This window comes from Perissodus microlepis, chromosome 15 (assembly GCF_051167445.1).
Source record: "Perissodus microlepis isolate ML-2025 ecotype Zambia chromosome 15, ASM5116744v1, whole genome shotgun sequence".
Classification (NCBI taxonomy): domain Eukaryota; kingdom Metazoa; phylum Chordata; class Actinopteri; order Cichliformes; family Cichlidae; genus Perissodus; species Perissodus microlepis.
Window position 1 is genome coordinate 28,193,007 of NC_140475.1, and position 15,552 is coordinate 28,208,558.

Sequence of the window (15,552 nt, forward strand, 5' to 3'; positions counted from 1 at the left end):
AGAATCAGCAGGCGCACGGGCCTCTGGCAAACACAGAGCAGAACCAGCAGGCACGGGGGCCTCTGGCAGGGACAACACAACTGAAGCTGTACTGGGCACTGGCTCTGCCCAGGCAGCACTGGCACATAGCAGTTCTTAGGGGGCTGCTCAATCTCCAGGGGTCCAGAGTCTGCTGGGGACTGAGACCTAGCCTCTGGTGAGGCCCTGGAGTGGCTAACTGCCCCTAAGACAGCTATGTTATGGAAAACACCCTGGGTAGGAATGAGATTTTCTCCCTGCATAGTGGTGGGGAATGGCTGAGTGGCTGACAGAACTGAAAACTCAGCTAGTGGCTGCTGGGCAGCTAACTGAGCTGGTGGTGGTTGAGGTCTAAGTGAAGATAGGGATGGCGTAGGTCCTCCTGAGTCTCTGAAGCACGGTGGCTGGAAGAGCTTAGAGGAAACAGCCTGTCTCAGAAGCTTCTGTTCTGAGTGAACAGATAAACAACAGTATTTTGCAGGCTGGCTGAGTTTGCCTGGGCTCTAAGCAGAAACAGGAGGCAGAGGCGGCTCAACTAAGCTGCCAGCGGAGAGAGGAGTGGGCTGCACTAGCTCAGTAGTCTCTGGAAATGCAAGCTTGGCAGCAACAAGCACAGTTTTTGAATTGAATTTTTAGTCGCTGAGTTACTTGTCAGTTTATTTGTTTTAGTTCTAGACTCTACAAGAGCATGAACAGAGTTATTTGTGTCTCCTAAGATGAAACCGCCCCCCTCGGATGGGATAGAGGAGGCGTTTTTGTCACTCACCCCAGCCGGCTGCTCAGAAGTCCCAGAATCTGGCTGAGTTAGGGGGTGCCGGCGGCGTGAACGACGTTTCCTCCCTGATGAGGGAACAGAGGTGACGGAGGAAACTGGTGATGGTGGAGCGATGAAGGCTTGCTCCTCCTCCTCTGACCATATTGCTGCCAGGAAGGAGGCCGGTGAGCTAGGCTCAGAATGGCACGAGGAGGAATTCCGCGGCAGCCGTATTGAGATTCCCCTCTCAAATGGCAGTCGCCGGTGTGTAGTGGAAAGCTCCGTGCACCGCTGCTGCTGCTGTGGGGGCTTTGGGACAGAATACCAGGAGCGGGCAAAAGCTTGTAGCACCTCCTGGGCTTCGTGCAGCTGGTCCGTCAAGCCCATAAATCCCTTTAGTGGGCGCAGATGAGGATTTCCCTCCAGGATCGCTTCGATAGCGTTAATCCCAACTGCCATTGCCTTAGCGTCCTTAGTGTGGGAAATCCACTTGACCAGGCTGTGGATGCGGGAAAGATCACACTCCCGGGATGAATCCGCTGGGTCCAGGTAATGGTCGCGTTGTTCTGTCATGGCTGTGTACCGGCAGGCAGGGAGGAAGGACCCAAAATGCAGGATTCAGTGAGGCGAAGTTGAACTCAAAGTAAACAGCTTTTGCAGGTTGCAGATTGAACAGGGGACAAACTATACTGGGAAAGTATAAACTAACAGGCAGATGATCAGGGACCAAAACACAGAGCATAGACTGAGGGTGAGTAGACATTAACGACGCGACACTGACACAAGGACACACTGGGCTTAGATACACTGAGGGAATCATCAAGGAATGAGAAACAGGAGGGAGACACAACTGAGAGGGTTTGGGCTAACGAGACACGGGGAGCAAAGCTGGGTCAAAATGACCCAGGACCGTGACAATCCCATGAGCAGCAGTTTATGCCTTGTTTATGCCAGAGATCAGAGAACAGCCAGACTACTTCAAACTGATAGGCTGGGAACAGTAACTCAAATAACCATTTGTTACAACTGAGGTATGTGGAAGAGTATCTCTGAATGACAAACAGCACTTGAAGCAGATGGACTATACAAGCAGGGAGCCACACTGGTTTCACTCCTGTCAGCTAAGAACAGGAAACTGAGGCTACAATTTACATAGGTTCACCAAAATTGGATGACCATCTAAATTTGGTTTGAACAAAGACTTTTTGTATTTACCCACTCAGTGATTTTCCATTGATCAAAGGCCTACCAGACATCTGTATGGTAACCAAGCTGTTGTTTCAATAAGGAGAAGGCTTTTCTTCACTGACATTTTACTGAATTGTGAAAAGTTGTGTTTAGAGAGCTACACAATGTTCAAACAAATTACAAAAACTAATATTTCTGGACAGTGGACAGTGGTTCATGTCCCATTTGAGAACTCTGTACTCTCCTGTGTGTGTTTATTCTATGTGGTTTGGATTTAAAGAAAAAGGCCCGTCACAACAAAATTAACCATGCATCAATATATGGCAAGTATAGCCTCAATACAGCAGTTACTCTGGCATTGACAAACAACTTTGCTTTGACAAAAGACCCTCACATTCTAAAAATGCAATAATTAATATTTGATTAAAAAGTTAAATGTTAAAAGTAGATTGGAGTACAACCCATTAGTTGGTCACTGTGTGCAAGTTTCCCAAAATTATAACCAATGTTTAAGGAGGAGTAGCAATGCTTTTGAATAGTGGATTAACCGACAGAGAGACGACAGGTAAAAGAATGAAAGTCTGTCTATAGCATAAGCTCATTGGTATTTGGCCAGATGAGCTAAAAATAACAGAATGCCTATTATACCCATTCCAAAGACAACATTCTTAAACTAACCACCCAAAGACACTGTGTCAGCTTTTGTCTGATCGCCCCTTTAATCACTTTAAAGATTTCTCCCCTCGAATTAAAGAGATCTGAAGTACAAGTGCAAAACACACAGATCATTTGCATAATACTTGTAATGGTTTAAATCCACTGAACAAACAACCAGCCAAGTTTCATAGTCCACGCTCTTGAACTCTTTCAAAACCCTAACGTTCAGTTTTCCAAAACTGTTCACTGCAGCACAGAACTATTGTAGAAAATGTTGGAAAATAATTACTTGTTAAAATTAATCATTATCACTGTAAGAAAAGCAAAGGCAGCCTAGCAATGCTTCGCCTCAGGAGACAGAGACTGTTACAGTCTGATCTGATTATTCTGGAAAAGAATGCTGTGACAAAAGGATATATCCTATTTTTAATTTTCCAGATATCAAAAACAGAGCAATTTTATCATCAGAGGAGGAGCAGTTATGAAAGGGATGATTGTTCTTCCAAAGCTTGAAAGACAAAGCAACGCAACTGTATCCTTTTAACCCACTAAGCTCCACTTGTGAATGAAACATGACACCCAGTCAGATCTCCGTGAGCAGCCAGTTCTGCAAGTAAAAGAATGGTCCAACCAAATTTCTAACAACACCCGTTTCACCCACGTCAATGTGAATTGTTGACCAGAGAGATGTGACTATTCCAAGGATGTGACGCACTGCTCCACACCCTGTTTAGCACAAAACTACAATCAGGACCGGAAAGAGAGATTGTTGAGCAGGCATGCAATCTGACACCTGCTGAAAGGCAGAAACTGACAGGCTGTGAGAGGACAGACAGAGAGAAATAAAACTGGCTTTTGCTTAACCAAACTATCTAAAAAAACAAGGGACCCTGAAAATGTAAAATCAGAACTTAACAACTGGGACCTGCTCTACCAAGAGAGCTTGTGCACAGTCTTAAAATAAGTGGGTCTTAATTTTTTATCATCCACCAGATTGCCAGTAAACCACTTACACATACAGTACTCAAACAGTAAGGAACAAGATCACCATAGCCTCAAATATAGCATGTTTCTGTGCCATGCTGAAGGCTGTCTCTTGAACAGGTCTTCTTTTTCTTCCATCAATAGTCCCCAAAAACCACAGTTCACCATATTCAGTCCATAATTTTACAAAATTGCATGTGCTTCAAATTTTCCAAAATGACAAATTACATGTGTGATCATTTAAGTTTAATTTATGGCTCAGCCTCCCTGGGAAAGTCTATGCCAGGGTCCTGGAAAGGAGAGTCCGTCCGTTAGTAGACCCTCAGATACAGGAGTAACAATGCGGTTTCCGTCACGGTTGTGGAACACTGGACCAGCTCTTTATCCTCTCGAGGGTACCTGGGAGTTTGCCCAACCAGTCTACATGTGTTTTGTGGACTTGGAGAAAGTATTCAACCGTGTCCCTCGAAGTGTCCTGTGGGAAGTGCTTTGGGAGTGTGGGGTGTTTGGCCCATTGCTACAGGCCATTCAATCCTTATACAACCGTTGCAAGAGCTTGGTCTGCATAGCCGGCAACAAGTCGGACTCGTTCCCAGTGGGAGATGGGCTCTGCCAGGGCTGCCCTTTGTCAGCGATTCTGTTCGTAATTTTTATGGACAGAATTTCTAGGCGTAGCCGAGTGGCGAAAGACTTCCACTCGGGTGGGCTCAGAATCTCATCTCTGCTTTTTGCAAATTATATGGTTCTGTTGGCTTCATCGGGTGACGGCCTCCAGCTCGCACTGTAGCGGTTCGCAGCTGAGTATGAAAGAGAATCAGTACCTCCAAATCTGAGGCCATGTCCGCAGCTGGAAAATTCATACACCCACGTGCAAGAATTATGATTTGGAAATGAAATGCTGAAACATAGTTGATATATATATATATATATATATATATAGTCAAATTGAGCATATGAAAATTTCTAATTCTAATAGATCTCCTCTTCTACAGGGGTTTAAGGGTACTGGACTGATAATGGTGGTCAGGCTTCTTAATCACTTCTAATGTTCTACAGATGTTAAGGTTAGCAAAGGACCAAAAATTCTTCATTGCTGGTTGGAACCCCTAAAATATTTTTTAGGGGTATTTTTAGAGGTATATTTAAGAAAGAATATTTTTAAAAGTAGTTTTTACTACTGAAGAGGACAATACATATAGGGCAAATAAATGATAAAAAACTGATAAATAGTTGAGGACACAGACAGTGAAGCCTCCACAGTAGGATTTAGGTCACAGACCTCTACATACCCAACCCACTGACAACCAACCAAAGCTGCAGACAGTCATCAATAGACAGCTACCGCTAGATCACCTAAAAAAAACCAACTTATTTTACTTTTTCTAGGTACTTTTTCTTTTTCATATCTGTTGCATGGCTGTCCTTCTGTCTTTTTTTCTAAAAAATCAGTGCCAGTGCCAGGAAGATGACACCAGGATGGCACCATAATCCTTAAACCAGTATGAGAGGGTTTAAGTTCTATATAAAAGCTCTACAGCAGTTTCCAAAATGACAAAGATTAGTAACTACTTTAACTTGCACAGGTGACATTGTGGAGTAATGCCAGTACAGCAAATTTTTGACACTCACTGCTTCAACACATTCATGTAGCCAGAGATGTTTTACTGTATATCAAAAATCTGACAGAGGCTAATTAACGCAGGAAGTTCTCCAAAATACTAAGGGAGGATTCAGGGTCATCTGATCCCATCGTAACTATATAGTTAATCAAAGAAGAAAGTTCTAGGCCAAATCTTAAAAGTAGAGAGGGTTCCAGTGTACTGAATCCAAACTGGAAGCTGGTTCCACAGAAGAGGGGCCTGAAAGCTGAAAGCTCTACCTCCCATTCTACTTTTAAATAGTCTAGGAACACAGTATAGAGCAGAGACCATCTGCTGACTACCTTGAAAAACTAAGAGCAAGCGCATTGTCATGGTCCTGAGTCTGACGACTCAGTGTTTTGTGTTTCTTTATAATATTCTGTGTTCTTGTTTATTGTGAATTCTCCCTGCAAGTTGCTTTCTCTCGTGTTCAGGTTTGTTGTTTAGGTTTTAGTTTTCCCAGTGTAGTTTATGTCTAAGTTCGGTTTTTCGCCACACTCTCCTTTTGTTTGTTGTCACTCGGGTTCTGTGTCAATAAAGCCCTCTCACTTCACTGCATATCCGCATCTTGGGTCCTTTGTTAAATTCACACGGCTTGCCCCGGCAACCCGTGACACGCATCTGGGAAAAAGAACCATTCATTTTTAAAATAATCTCACTCTATTTTTTCAGAAGACTGTATATCCATTCTATGTTGACAGATGAGTAAAATGCAGTGGAACCAAGGTCTACAAAATCCCCACGCCAAAGAGTGAAAACCACATACTATACGGCTGAAAGCTGCCGTCCTGGGTTCGAATCCACCCCGCAGCCCTTTGCTGCGTGTCCAAGCTTTTATTTTATTTTTTTAAAGAAAAGCTCAGTGTAATAATACTGCATGTCATTTAAATCAAGTGGACTTTTTGAGCTTTTATGTACAGTCGACATGTCTTAGTAGAAATCTCACTTTCATTTAGTGTAGTGTTATATCAGTTTTCTTTGTGAAAAATGTACACACCACCCACTACATCACAGGCAAAAAGAGGAACTGAGAACATGCAACACGTTGCTGAGTGAGTTTAAATGTTACTGGGTGGCAAAGGGGCATGGAAACTACACTGAGTTTGGTCATTACTGATGGATATGCTGGTGCAGAGTCATTTACTGTGTTTACAATATACAGTGCTCAGCTCCCCTCCAGCTGACCATGTTATACATGAAACCAGAGACCTTTACATAACAGCTCACCAGCCTGTCTGGCCACATTCTGTGTCTATCGGCAGGACTTTCTGAGTGACATACTGACTTGCACTCAAGCAACACGACGTCCCCTCTACTGACCTGACAGAGTCAAACGTGACAGCTGGCTACCGAATCTTACAAAGTGATTATAAAAATAAATAAACACATCTATTGTGTGAAGCTTTATGCAGAAATATTGTAAACTATCCAAGTGACATTGTTTTGTCATTCAGTAAATGTACACTGCAGCTTCTTTTTAAGACAGAGAGAGTGGCACGCCCATATTGCTCACATGATGGGGGGAAGAGAATCTGACAATAAGTTAGAAAATTTTTGATAAGAAGGTACAAGTTGTTTTCTTTTTACTTCTTAAAGGCAACACTGATGTTTTTCTATTGCAGCCTTGATCATGATCGTGGTGATCATGTGGTGGAGAGTAGATACACCTATGGTATGAATTTGAAACGTCTATGTTGCTTCAATCTTGAGTTATCACATTCACAAACTGCCGCAGGGTGACCACAATAACCCATCAACCTTTTACTGCTGAGGGATAAAAAAGCATTTATTATATTCAGTAAAATATTATTCTGCACAGGCCTCTTTATCAGTGGCATGGCAGTGAGGAGAAAATAAGATAAGAATAAAAATCCTTGAGTAAGCTGTAGAAAATCAAGTCGATAAAAACTTAAATGAATCAATTCTGCACCTTTTTAAATTGTACAAGATATATTAAGGTGTACAAACCACAGGTAGTTACAGCATCAGTCTGACCCGTTAAATATAATACGATACTTTATCTACTGAAATTTTGCCATTTTAAGTTTACTTCACAAGTAAAAGGGTGAAAACCACTGTTAAATAGATCTAATGAAGTGTTAAAAACATTCTTTATGAGAAGAGAAAATGCTTCTCATGGTTTTATGTGTGCAGGCAGTACGTTTGTGGAAACAGTGCCAGTGCTAGCATCAATGTCATCACTTACCCACTTGAACTATATTCTATTACGTTTCCTTTCTACTTGAAAAACATGCCCCAGTTCATTAACAGCTTCAAAACGAAATGATCAATATGACCATCCTTGGGCTGTATGGATTAGAACAACTCAGGAGACTTTTCAGATAAAATACTTTATTTTACTTTATTTCTTTGACCTTTTTAAAATTGACTAAATCTGTCAGCGATTCTGATTATAATGAATCTGTTCTGAATATCCTGAGCTGCATCTCTGCCAAGTTTCATTCAACAGACATGAAGCAAAACAACGCTACATTCATTTTAATTTTAGCAGCCGCGGGTTGACCCTTTACTAACTTTACTCTGTGTTTTAGTAGCAGACTGTACCTGTTCCTTGTAGGGAACTAGAATCAAAACTACAAAGGAGCATGTATTTCTCTATCTTCTGACCAAAATGGTTACCAGTTCTTACTGTCTGTTCTCCCATTAAGAACTTCAAAGCAATCACTTAAAATCCTCATCTTGGACAAACTCTGATACTATTCTATATATAACGCTAAAAGAAACATCCAGACTAAAGAGTCTGCTTGAAAATATTGAGTAAAAGTCTTCACAGGATTTTGTGATATTTGCTGATGTTTATCTCTGCAGCAACTGAAGTCATCTCGACATCTACCAGGTCGCTGGCAACCCATTTAGAGTTAGGGTTAGGGTTTTTCACAAGTTTCAGCTATAATAAAAATGGACGTCTGTTTGGATTAACCAATTCAATTCAATTTTATTTATATAGCGCCAAATCACAACAACAGTCGCCTCAAGGCATTTTATATTGTAAGGTAGACCAAACGGACACAATCTTGGCATAACAATCGTGTTGCCAAAATGAATGTATTGAACTCCATGCGAAATGTAACATCTTCTAGTTTCTGAAAATTAGCCTATTTAGCAAGTAGCTAAAACAAAAATATCCTTGACATTAACATTTATACTAAGCAATGACTTAGTGGGTGTTAAGAGGTTAAAGAGCCTGAGAACAACATGGTCAGTAATGAAAACGGTAACTTACAGCAATTTCCCTGCAGGCAGACATTGATATTCCAGTGCCTTCTATTTGTTTCAGTGCATACTCCTTCTCATCTTTCCTGTGGTGAGGAAAAAGAGAAAATGAAGAATATTAGAAGATGGCCAACAAAAAGGCTTTTTGAGGGTTTGATTAGTAAAGGAGGTGTTTTGCAAGGAGGATGAGGACAGCAGAGGGCATAAAAAACATCCTGTGGTTCAAGTTCCACAACTGCCATAGAGGAATCCATGTTATTAGTGATAGCTTTTGGCAGCAAAGATCCATTAGTTCCCTGCAGGAGTGCTCCCTAGGTCTGGATAAGTGCCCCCAGTGAAATTCCCCTTGATGCAGGGACGAAAACTCGAACTACACACTGACACTTCCAAAGCTCTCAGTTGGCAATTTTCCTCTTTTTGCAAGGTAGTCATTTGCCGTTGTGCATCAAATTTGAGCATGAAAATCAGTTAATAAGTGAAATGTGAGCCCGCAGGGCCGAGCACTTTCAGCAGACCAATATTGATTATTTGAGATAAGCAGAGTTCCGGTTAAGGAAGCCCAGCCTGAACACAGAGCAGTGGAGAAAATAAGGGCTAAAAAGATTCATAAGTCTGTTTACAATAAGCAAAGAGGCATGATTAAAATGTAAACACACTCAGTGGACAGTGTCCAATAACAACTTCGTTCAGTGAACAGCCTGCACAGATCAAAGAGGTCCTCATGGTGGTAATATCAAACACTCTTCAGCCTAATTTGCATTGGAGATGGTCACGGATTAACTGGAGCTCTCAGGGACACATCTCTAATACTAATTAAGCTGCACAGATGCTCAAAACAGCTCAAACATTTAATCCTTTAGTCTATAAAAAAAATTGCACATTAATATAATCAATTTACTCAATAAAACAGTTTATCCACTCCATAATGCAAACCAGGACAAACTTACAGAGCTTGACATATAAAGATGGATCCAAACACTGTAAACCCAAATCTATATGCTTGAAATTTCAATTTTATGTCAGAAGATGAAAGTGATTATGAAACAGGTTCACTGTTTTATAGATTAAGGAAGCCCCACTTAAACACATTACACTATTAACATATATAGTGTTTATTTCTACTGTGTGCGTCTTCTGTAGTCTATGTAGTGCCCATAGTGCCCTCTGTGCTTGCAGCACTAATTATGAATGTTTGCTAATAGAGGTGAGAATTACCAGATATCCCAAAATACAATATTATCACAACACTTCACTCACAATACAAGACTATTGTTATTTGTAACCTTTTTTAATAACATTATCGACATTTAAAGTGCAAATTATGACTTCAAAAAACTGTCAATGTCACAGTCTATTCAAAAGTGGTGGTAAAGGTGCAACAAACTCAAGCTTTGGAAAACCATTACCATTGGTTGCTGGTCACCAAATGAAATTTTGTAGTATCTTTCAACAATGACAAGTGCGTTATCACATTGTGAAAGAAGCCACCATTTTTGTTCTAGCATGTGTGTGACTGAGCCATTGGCTTGCTCTGAATAACTGTGTCCAGTGTCTGATGGTTTTTCAGTTGAGCCAATTTAATGTAACGTAATGTTAGTCAAACAAACTTACATTAAATTGGATGGTTGTGCATGAGATGAAACCTCTTCTTTGTAGTACTCCCAGAGTATTTTAATTCATTCATAACACTGATATTTGGCATCCCTATTTAATAGATTATTGCCATACAAAATATCGCAATACTATGCTGTATAGTTTTTTGTAACCCCACCCCTGTTAGCTAAATTATTCCACATGCTTTTTTCTGTCCTAACTGAAACATTTGTGTTGACTTGATAAGCAAAAGTAACTGTAACTATCGAGTGTATTTGGCAATTTGACAAAAAAATTTAATTCTGAAAACGTTTGATCACGAGTTTAAAAAAAACAAAACTTGGGTGTGTCCCTCATGATCTGTCTGCTAGACGTTACTAATGAGACACCCCACTCAGTGTTATCCATGGTAACTGGCTGGTGTTGTGGTTGTTTCTTCAAGTTGGTTGTTGTCTTTTTTCTGAGTGTCTTAAATATATGCGCATATATCCATACAGTGTATGTATCATCTCCAAAGCAGGAGGGTTTAAGCCATGTGGGACATCAGCAGTAACTTCAATAAATATCAGTTATTCACAGCCCAAACAGGCACTGTCAGATCTACCGTAGACAGTCAAAGAAAGAGTCACAGTTTTACACTAACTATTATTATTTGCATTTCTGCACCGTGTTCACATATGGATACATTTTTGTATGACAGACCTTTAACCTGTATTTCTAGATCGCACGGCGGACTATGTTCACAGACAGTGACCTCTGGAGCTCCTTGGCCCATACAGTAATTTTGTGAGACACATCCATCAAATTAAAAATGAACATTTTCTTCATGAAAGAGCAAAATGTCTCAGTGTAAATATCATAATTCTGTGTTGAATTCTGAATTCAATGTAATTTGAAAAATCACTACATTCTACAGGGAGTGCAGAATTATTAGGCAAGTTGTATTTTTGAGGAATAATTTTATTATTGAACAACAACCATGTTCTCAATGAACCCACAAAACTCATTAATATCAAAGCTGAATGTTTTTGGAAGTAGTTTTTAGTTTGTTTTTAGTTTTAGCTATTTTAGGGGGATATCTGTGTGTGCAGGTGACTATTACTGTGCATAATTATTAGGCAACTTAACAAAAAACAAATATATACCCATTTCAATGATTTATTTTTACCTATGAAACAAATATAACATCTCCACATTCACAAATATACATTTCTGACATTCAAAAACAAAACAAAAACAAATCAGCGACCAATATAGCCACCTTTCTTTGCAAGGATACTCAAAAGCCTGCCATCCATGGATTCTGTCAGTGTTTTGATCTGTTCACCATCAACATTGCGTGCAGCAGCAACCACAGCCTCCCAGACACTGTTCAGAGAGTTCACTGTTTTCCCTCCTTGTAAATCTCACATTTGATGATGGACCACAGGTTCTCAATGGGGTTCAGATCAGGTGAACAAGGAGGCCATGTCATTAGTTTTTCTTCTTTTATACCCTTTCTTGCCAGCCACGCTGTGGAGTACTTGGACGCGTGTGATGGAGCATTGTCCTGCATGAAAATCATGTTTTTCTTGAAGGATGCAGACTTCTTCCTGTACCACTGCTTGAAGAAGGTGTCTTCCAGAAACTGGCAGTAGGACTGGGAGTTGAGCTTGACTCCATCCTCAACCCGAAAAGGCCCCACAAGCTCATCTTTGATGATACCAGCCCAAACCAGTACTCCACCTCCACCTTGCTGGCGTCTGAGTCGGACTGGAGCTCTCTGCCCTTTACCAATCCAGCCACGGGCCCATCCATCTGGCCCATCAAGACTCACTCTCATTTCATCAGTCCATAAAACCTTAGAAAAATCAGTCTTGAGATATTTCTTGGCCCAGTCTTGACGTTTCAGCTTGTGTGTCTTGTTCAGTGGTGGTCGTCTGTCAGCCTTTCTTACCTTGGCCATGTCTCTGAGTATTGCACACCTTGTGCTTTTGGGCACTCCAGTGATGTTGCAGCTCTGAAATATGGCCAAACTGGTGGCAAGTGGCATCTTGGCAACTGCACGCTTGACTTTTCTCAGTTCATGGGCAGTTATTTTGCGCCTTGGTTTTTCCACACGCTTCTTGCGACCCTGTTGACTATTTTGAATGAAACGCTTGATTGTTCGATGATCACGCTTCAGAAGCTTTGCAATTTTGAGATTGCTGCATCCCTCTGCAAGATATCTCACTATTTTTGACTTTTCTGAGCCTGTCAAGTCCTTCTTTTGACCCATTTTGCCAAAGGAAAGGACATTGCCTTATAATTATGCACACCTGATATACGGTGTTGATGTCATTAGACCACACCCCTTCTCATTACAGAGATGCACATCACCTAATATGCTTAATTGGTAGTAGGCTTTCGAGCCTATACAGCTTGGAGTAAGACAACATGCATGCAGAGGATGGTGTGGACAAAATACTCATTTGCCTAATAATTCTGCACTCCCTGTATTTTTAAAGACTTTTTTGAGAATATGCAAACTGTAATATTTTATTATATTCATAACAATCCCTGAAGTGATTGTTCTTTTGGTTTCTATGAAGCAGGCCCAGAGCACTCTGAGGAGACACACCACTGACTATCAATCCTTTTCAAATCGGCGATACATTGCCCCACAACACCCACAGGGCGAGTGTTGGCTTATCTGCTCAGGCCCCTTCAGGCCAGCGCACAGATCTTGTGATGGTGTGCGTGAGCCAGCTCTGTCTGCCTCTGCCATAATGTCTCTACGGTTCACGTCTTCCTCAAAATTTGGAGCTGTGGTCTGCTGCCCTGGTGACTGGCTCTTAGCAGATAATAACACCCTTAAAATACACACATACACAAGTCAGAGAAAATCAGCACTGGTAATGTCTGAACAAAGTTTTCTTTGGACCTGAACTGCTGTGATTTCATAGAACATTGTCACAGTACACCCACAACAGATTGTACCAACTAGTGGTCTGTTCTCAAAAGCCATACAGGATACTTGTAATGAACCCACTGATACAACTCACAGGAGCTGACTGGAAGCAAGACAGATAAAGCACTAAAAATAGCTATAAAGAAATGAACAAAACTTTGCTTTTTATGCTGTTTATCCAACAGTCACGGTTAAAAGAAATTTCAATGACTTCCTGACCCATACATCCACCATGAATTCCTTCCAGGACTAACTTTATGTCACTGTAAAAACATGCATCCATCACTGATATAACTATCTATAATGTAGTTATTAAGACACACTGAGCTGTTGGTGGGACGTGTTCCACTTGTAAAAAAAGCAAAACTGGATCTTTATACTTCCAAGACACAGCATTTTCACATGACAACAAGGCCCCTTAGGCTCCTTAAGCTTTCTTAAGTTGAGAAAGCAGCAAACAATGAAAATTATGCATTACTTTGAATTCTGCTGCAAAACTGGGGTAAGTCATGAGTAACATTTTAGGTACTGGGAAAAGGAGGCTTTGCTAAGCATTAACAGGTTCACATTTCTGGGAATTTATAACGCTCTTTATTCTCAGGGCCTTGCATCCTCTGAGGGTCAAATCCAACTGTCCGTCAAATTTCTGAATGACGACAGCTCTGTCAAGAACAGAAACAACGACCACATTCAATATTTTAAGTTCTCGTCTTGGGCCTGGATACATTTATTTTTCAGACCTTATGGCACACCGGATTATAAAGCGCACTGTCGATGAACGTGTCTGTTTTCATACATAAGGCGCACCGGATTATAAGGCGCATTAAGCAAAACAAAACCGTCAAATTTTACTCAACTCATTCTTCTTGCTTCCTCCACTTCCGTACCATTGATTCATTAGTGCTGAATTCTGTCGCAGCTGCTCTATTGCCATGTTGTTGCAGTATATTAATGACTAACCTCATATTGTGGATGGATTATCTCAGTTGTTCTCCTGACTGAAGTTTGGTCTGTTTACAGCATCCTGCCATGCGATTGCTTGGCAGGATGCTATTAAGTGGAAAAAAGTTAGCATCCATCCTCCAGCTTCACTGTATTTACATAATGCTAACATAGCTGTGTTGCTAGCGATTGCGTAGCACATCATTATATACCAGCTAACCCAACTTCACTAACCCTACAAAAGTCACTGCTGTTTAGTTTTGTCTTCATTTATGTTGGAAGTGATGGCAGAGCTGTAAGTTTTATTTTTTTCAGAAATCTCTCATTCAGAACATGCTATATCATGTTTACGTGGAAACTAGCGAGCTAACTTCCTGCTAACTTCTAACTCCGTTAAATGTAATAAATTCTGTTTTCATGGATGTCTGGATGTTAAACTTAATTGTTACACCTGACAAAGCAGCAACACTGATCATTTTATTAAAGATGAAAGAATTTATTATTGAGTTTATAGTTTGGAAAGCACTAATGCCCCCTTAGTTTTACATGAACTCGGCCCACTAACTAAAGCAATACCAGTGGTTAATTGTCTACTTTATGTTACTCCATCGAACTATTGGCTAAACTAGAGTCAAGTAGCTTAACATTGCTTTTAGACTCACTTTGTTTAAATCCAACATATCTACACTGCTGATAAAGTTACAATATTGCAATATTAACAAACACAGTGAGGAAGAAACAGTCTGACCGACTGATCTACAAACCCGAACTGTTTCAGATTTTAAAGACACTGAGTGATTGTAAAAGTTTTTAATACATCAATTCTCAAAGTACGTGAAGAAGAAAAGGCCTTCTTTAACAGCTTGGGTAAATTTTAATTTGATTCTATTACAAAGATTTTAAAATGTTAATAATAATTGTATTATTTGAGTTGTCTATAGAGGTTATGGCCACATTAGCATTATCACAGCAATACAGACAAAACGTTGAAAGAAATAAAGCTAATAAAGCTTTAACTTTATTTCATGTTTTTTAATCTCTTTGGAAAAATACAAAATATATTTAAAATACAAGTGCATGGAGGTGCAGACATTTTATAACCATAGCTATACAAACATGAACAAAAAACAACTGTTTTATGTGTATTCTTAACCAGTTATGAATATTGACTTGATAATGGCTATTATAAATGTGGAAAAGCTAGATGTTCCCTGTGACACTCCTTTTAGGTTGGATCTAATTGGAGTGATACTGTTCCTACTGGTAATAAAACAGTGCTTAGCTTTGCTATAACAACACTGACAATTCTATTCTATTCCATTTTATGTATATAGCGCCAAATCACAACATCAGTCACCCCAAGATGTTTTATATTGTAAGATTAAAGACCCCAAAGTAATATAGAAAAAATACCCAAAAATCAAATGACCCCCTTTGAGCAAAAAGTGGGGGAAAAAACTCCCTTTTAACAGGAAGAAACCAGAACCAGGCTCAAGGAGAGACAGCCATCTGCCATGACTGGAAAAAACAATTTATTTACATATTTACTTTTTTCTTCTTACACCGGATTGTATATTTGTACATTTTTATACATGCTCTTTATCTCACTGTAC

General features: G+C 40.2%; 1 protein-coding gene across 1 annotated transcript in view; it reads right to left on the reverse strand.

Moving 5' to 3' along the window:
• The window catches only part of cdk19 (cyclin dependent kinase 19), a 69,398-nt gene that overhangs the window by 52,650 nt on the left and 1,196 nt on the right, over positions 1 to 15,552 (reverse strand). Inside the window, exon 2 of the mRNA XM_084952125.1 lies at positions 8,486 to 8,561. Coding sequence (XP_084808251.1) covers positions 8,486 to 8,561 — 76 coding nt within the window. The remainder of the gene's footprint in view (positions 1 to 8,485; positions 8,562 to 15,552) is intronic.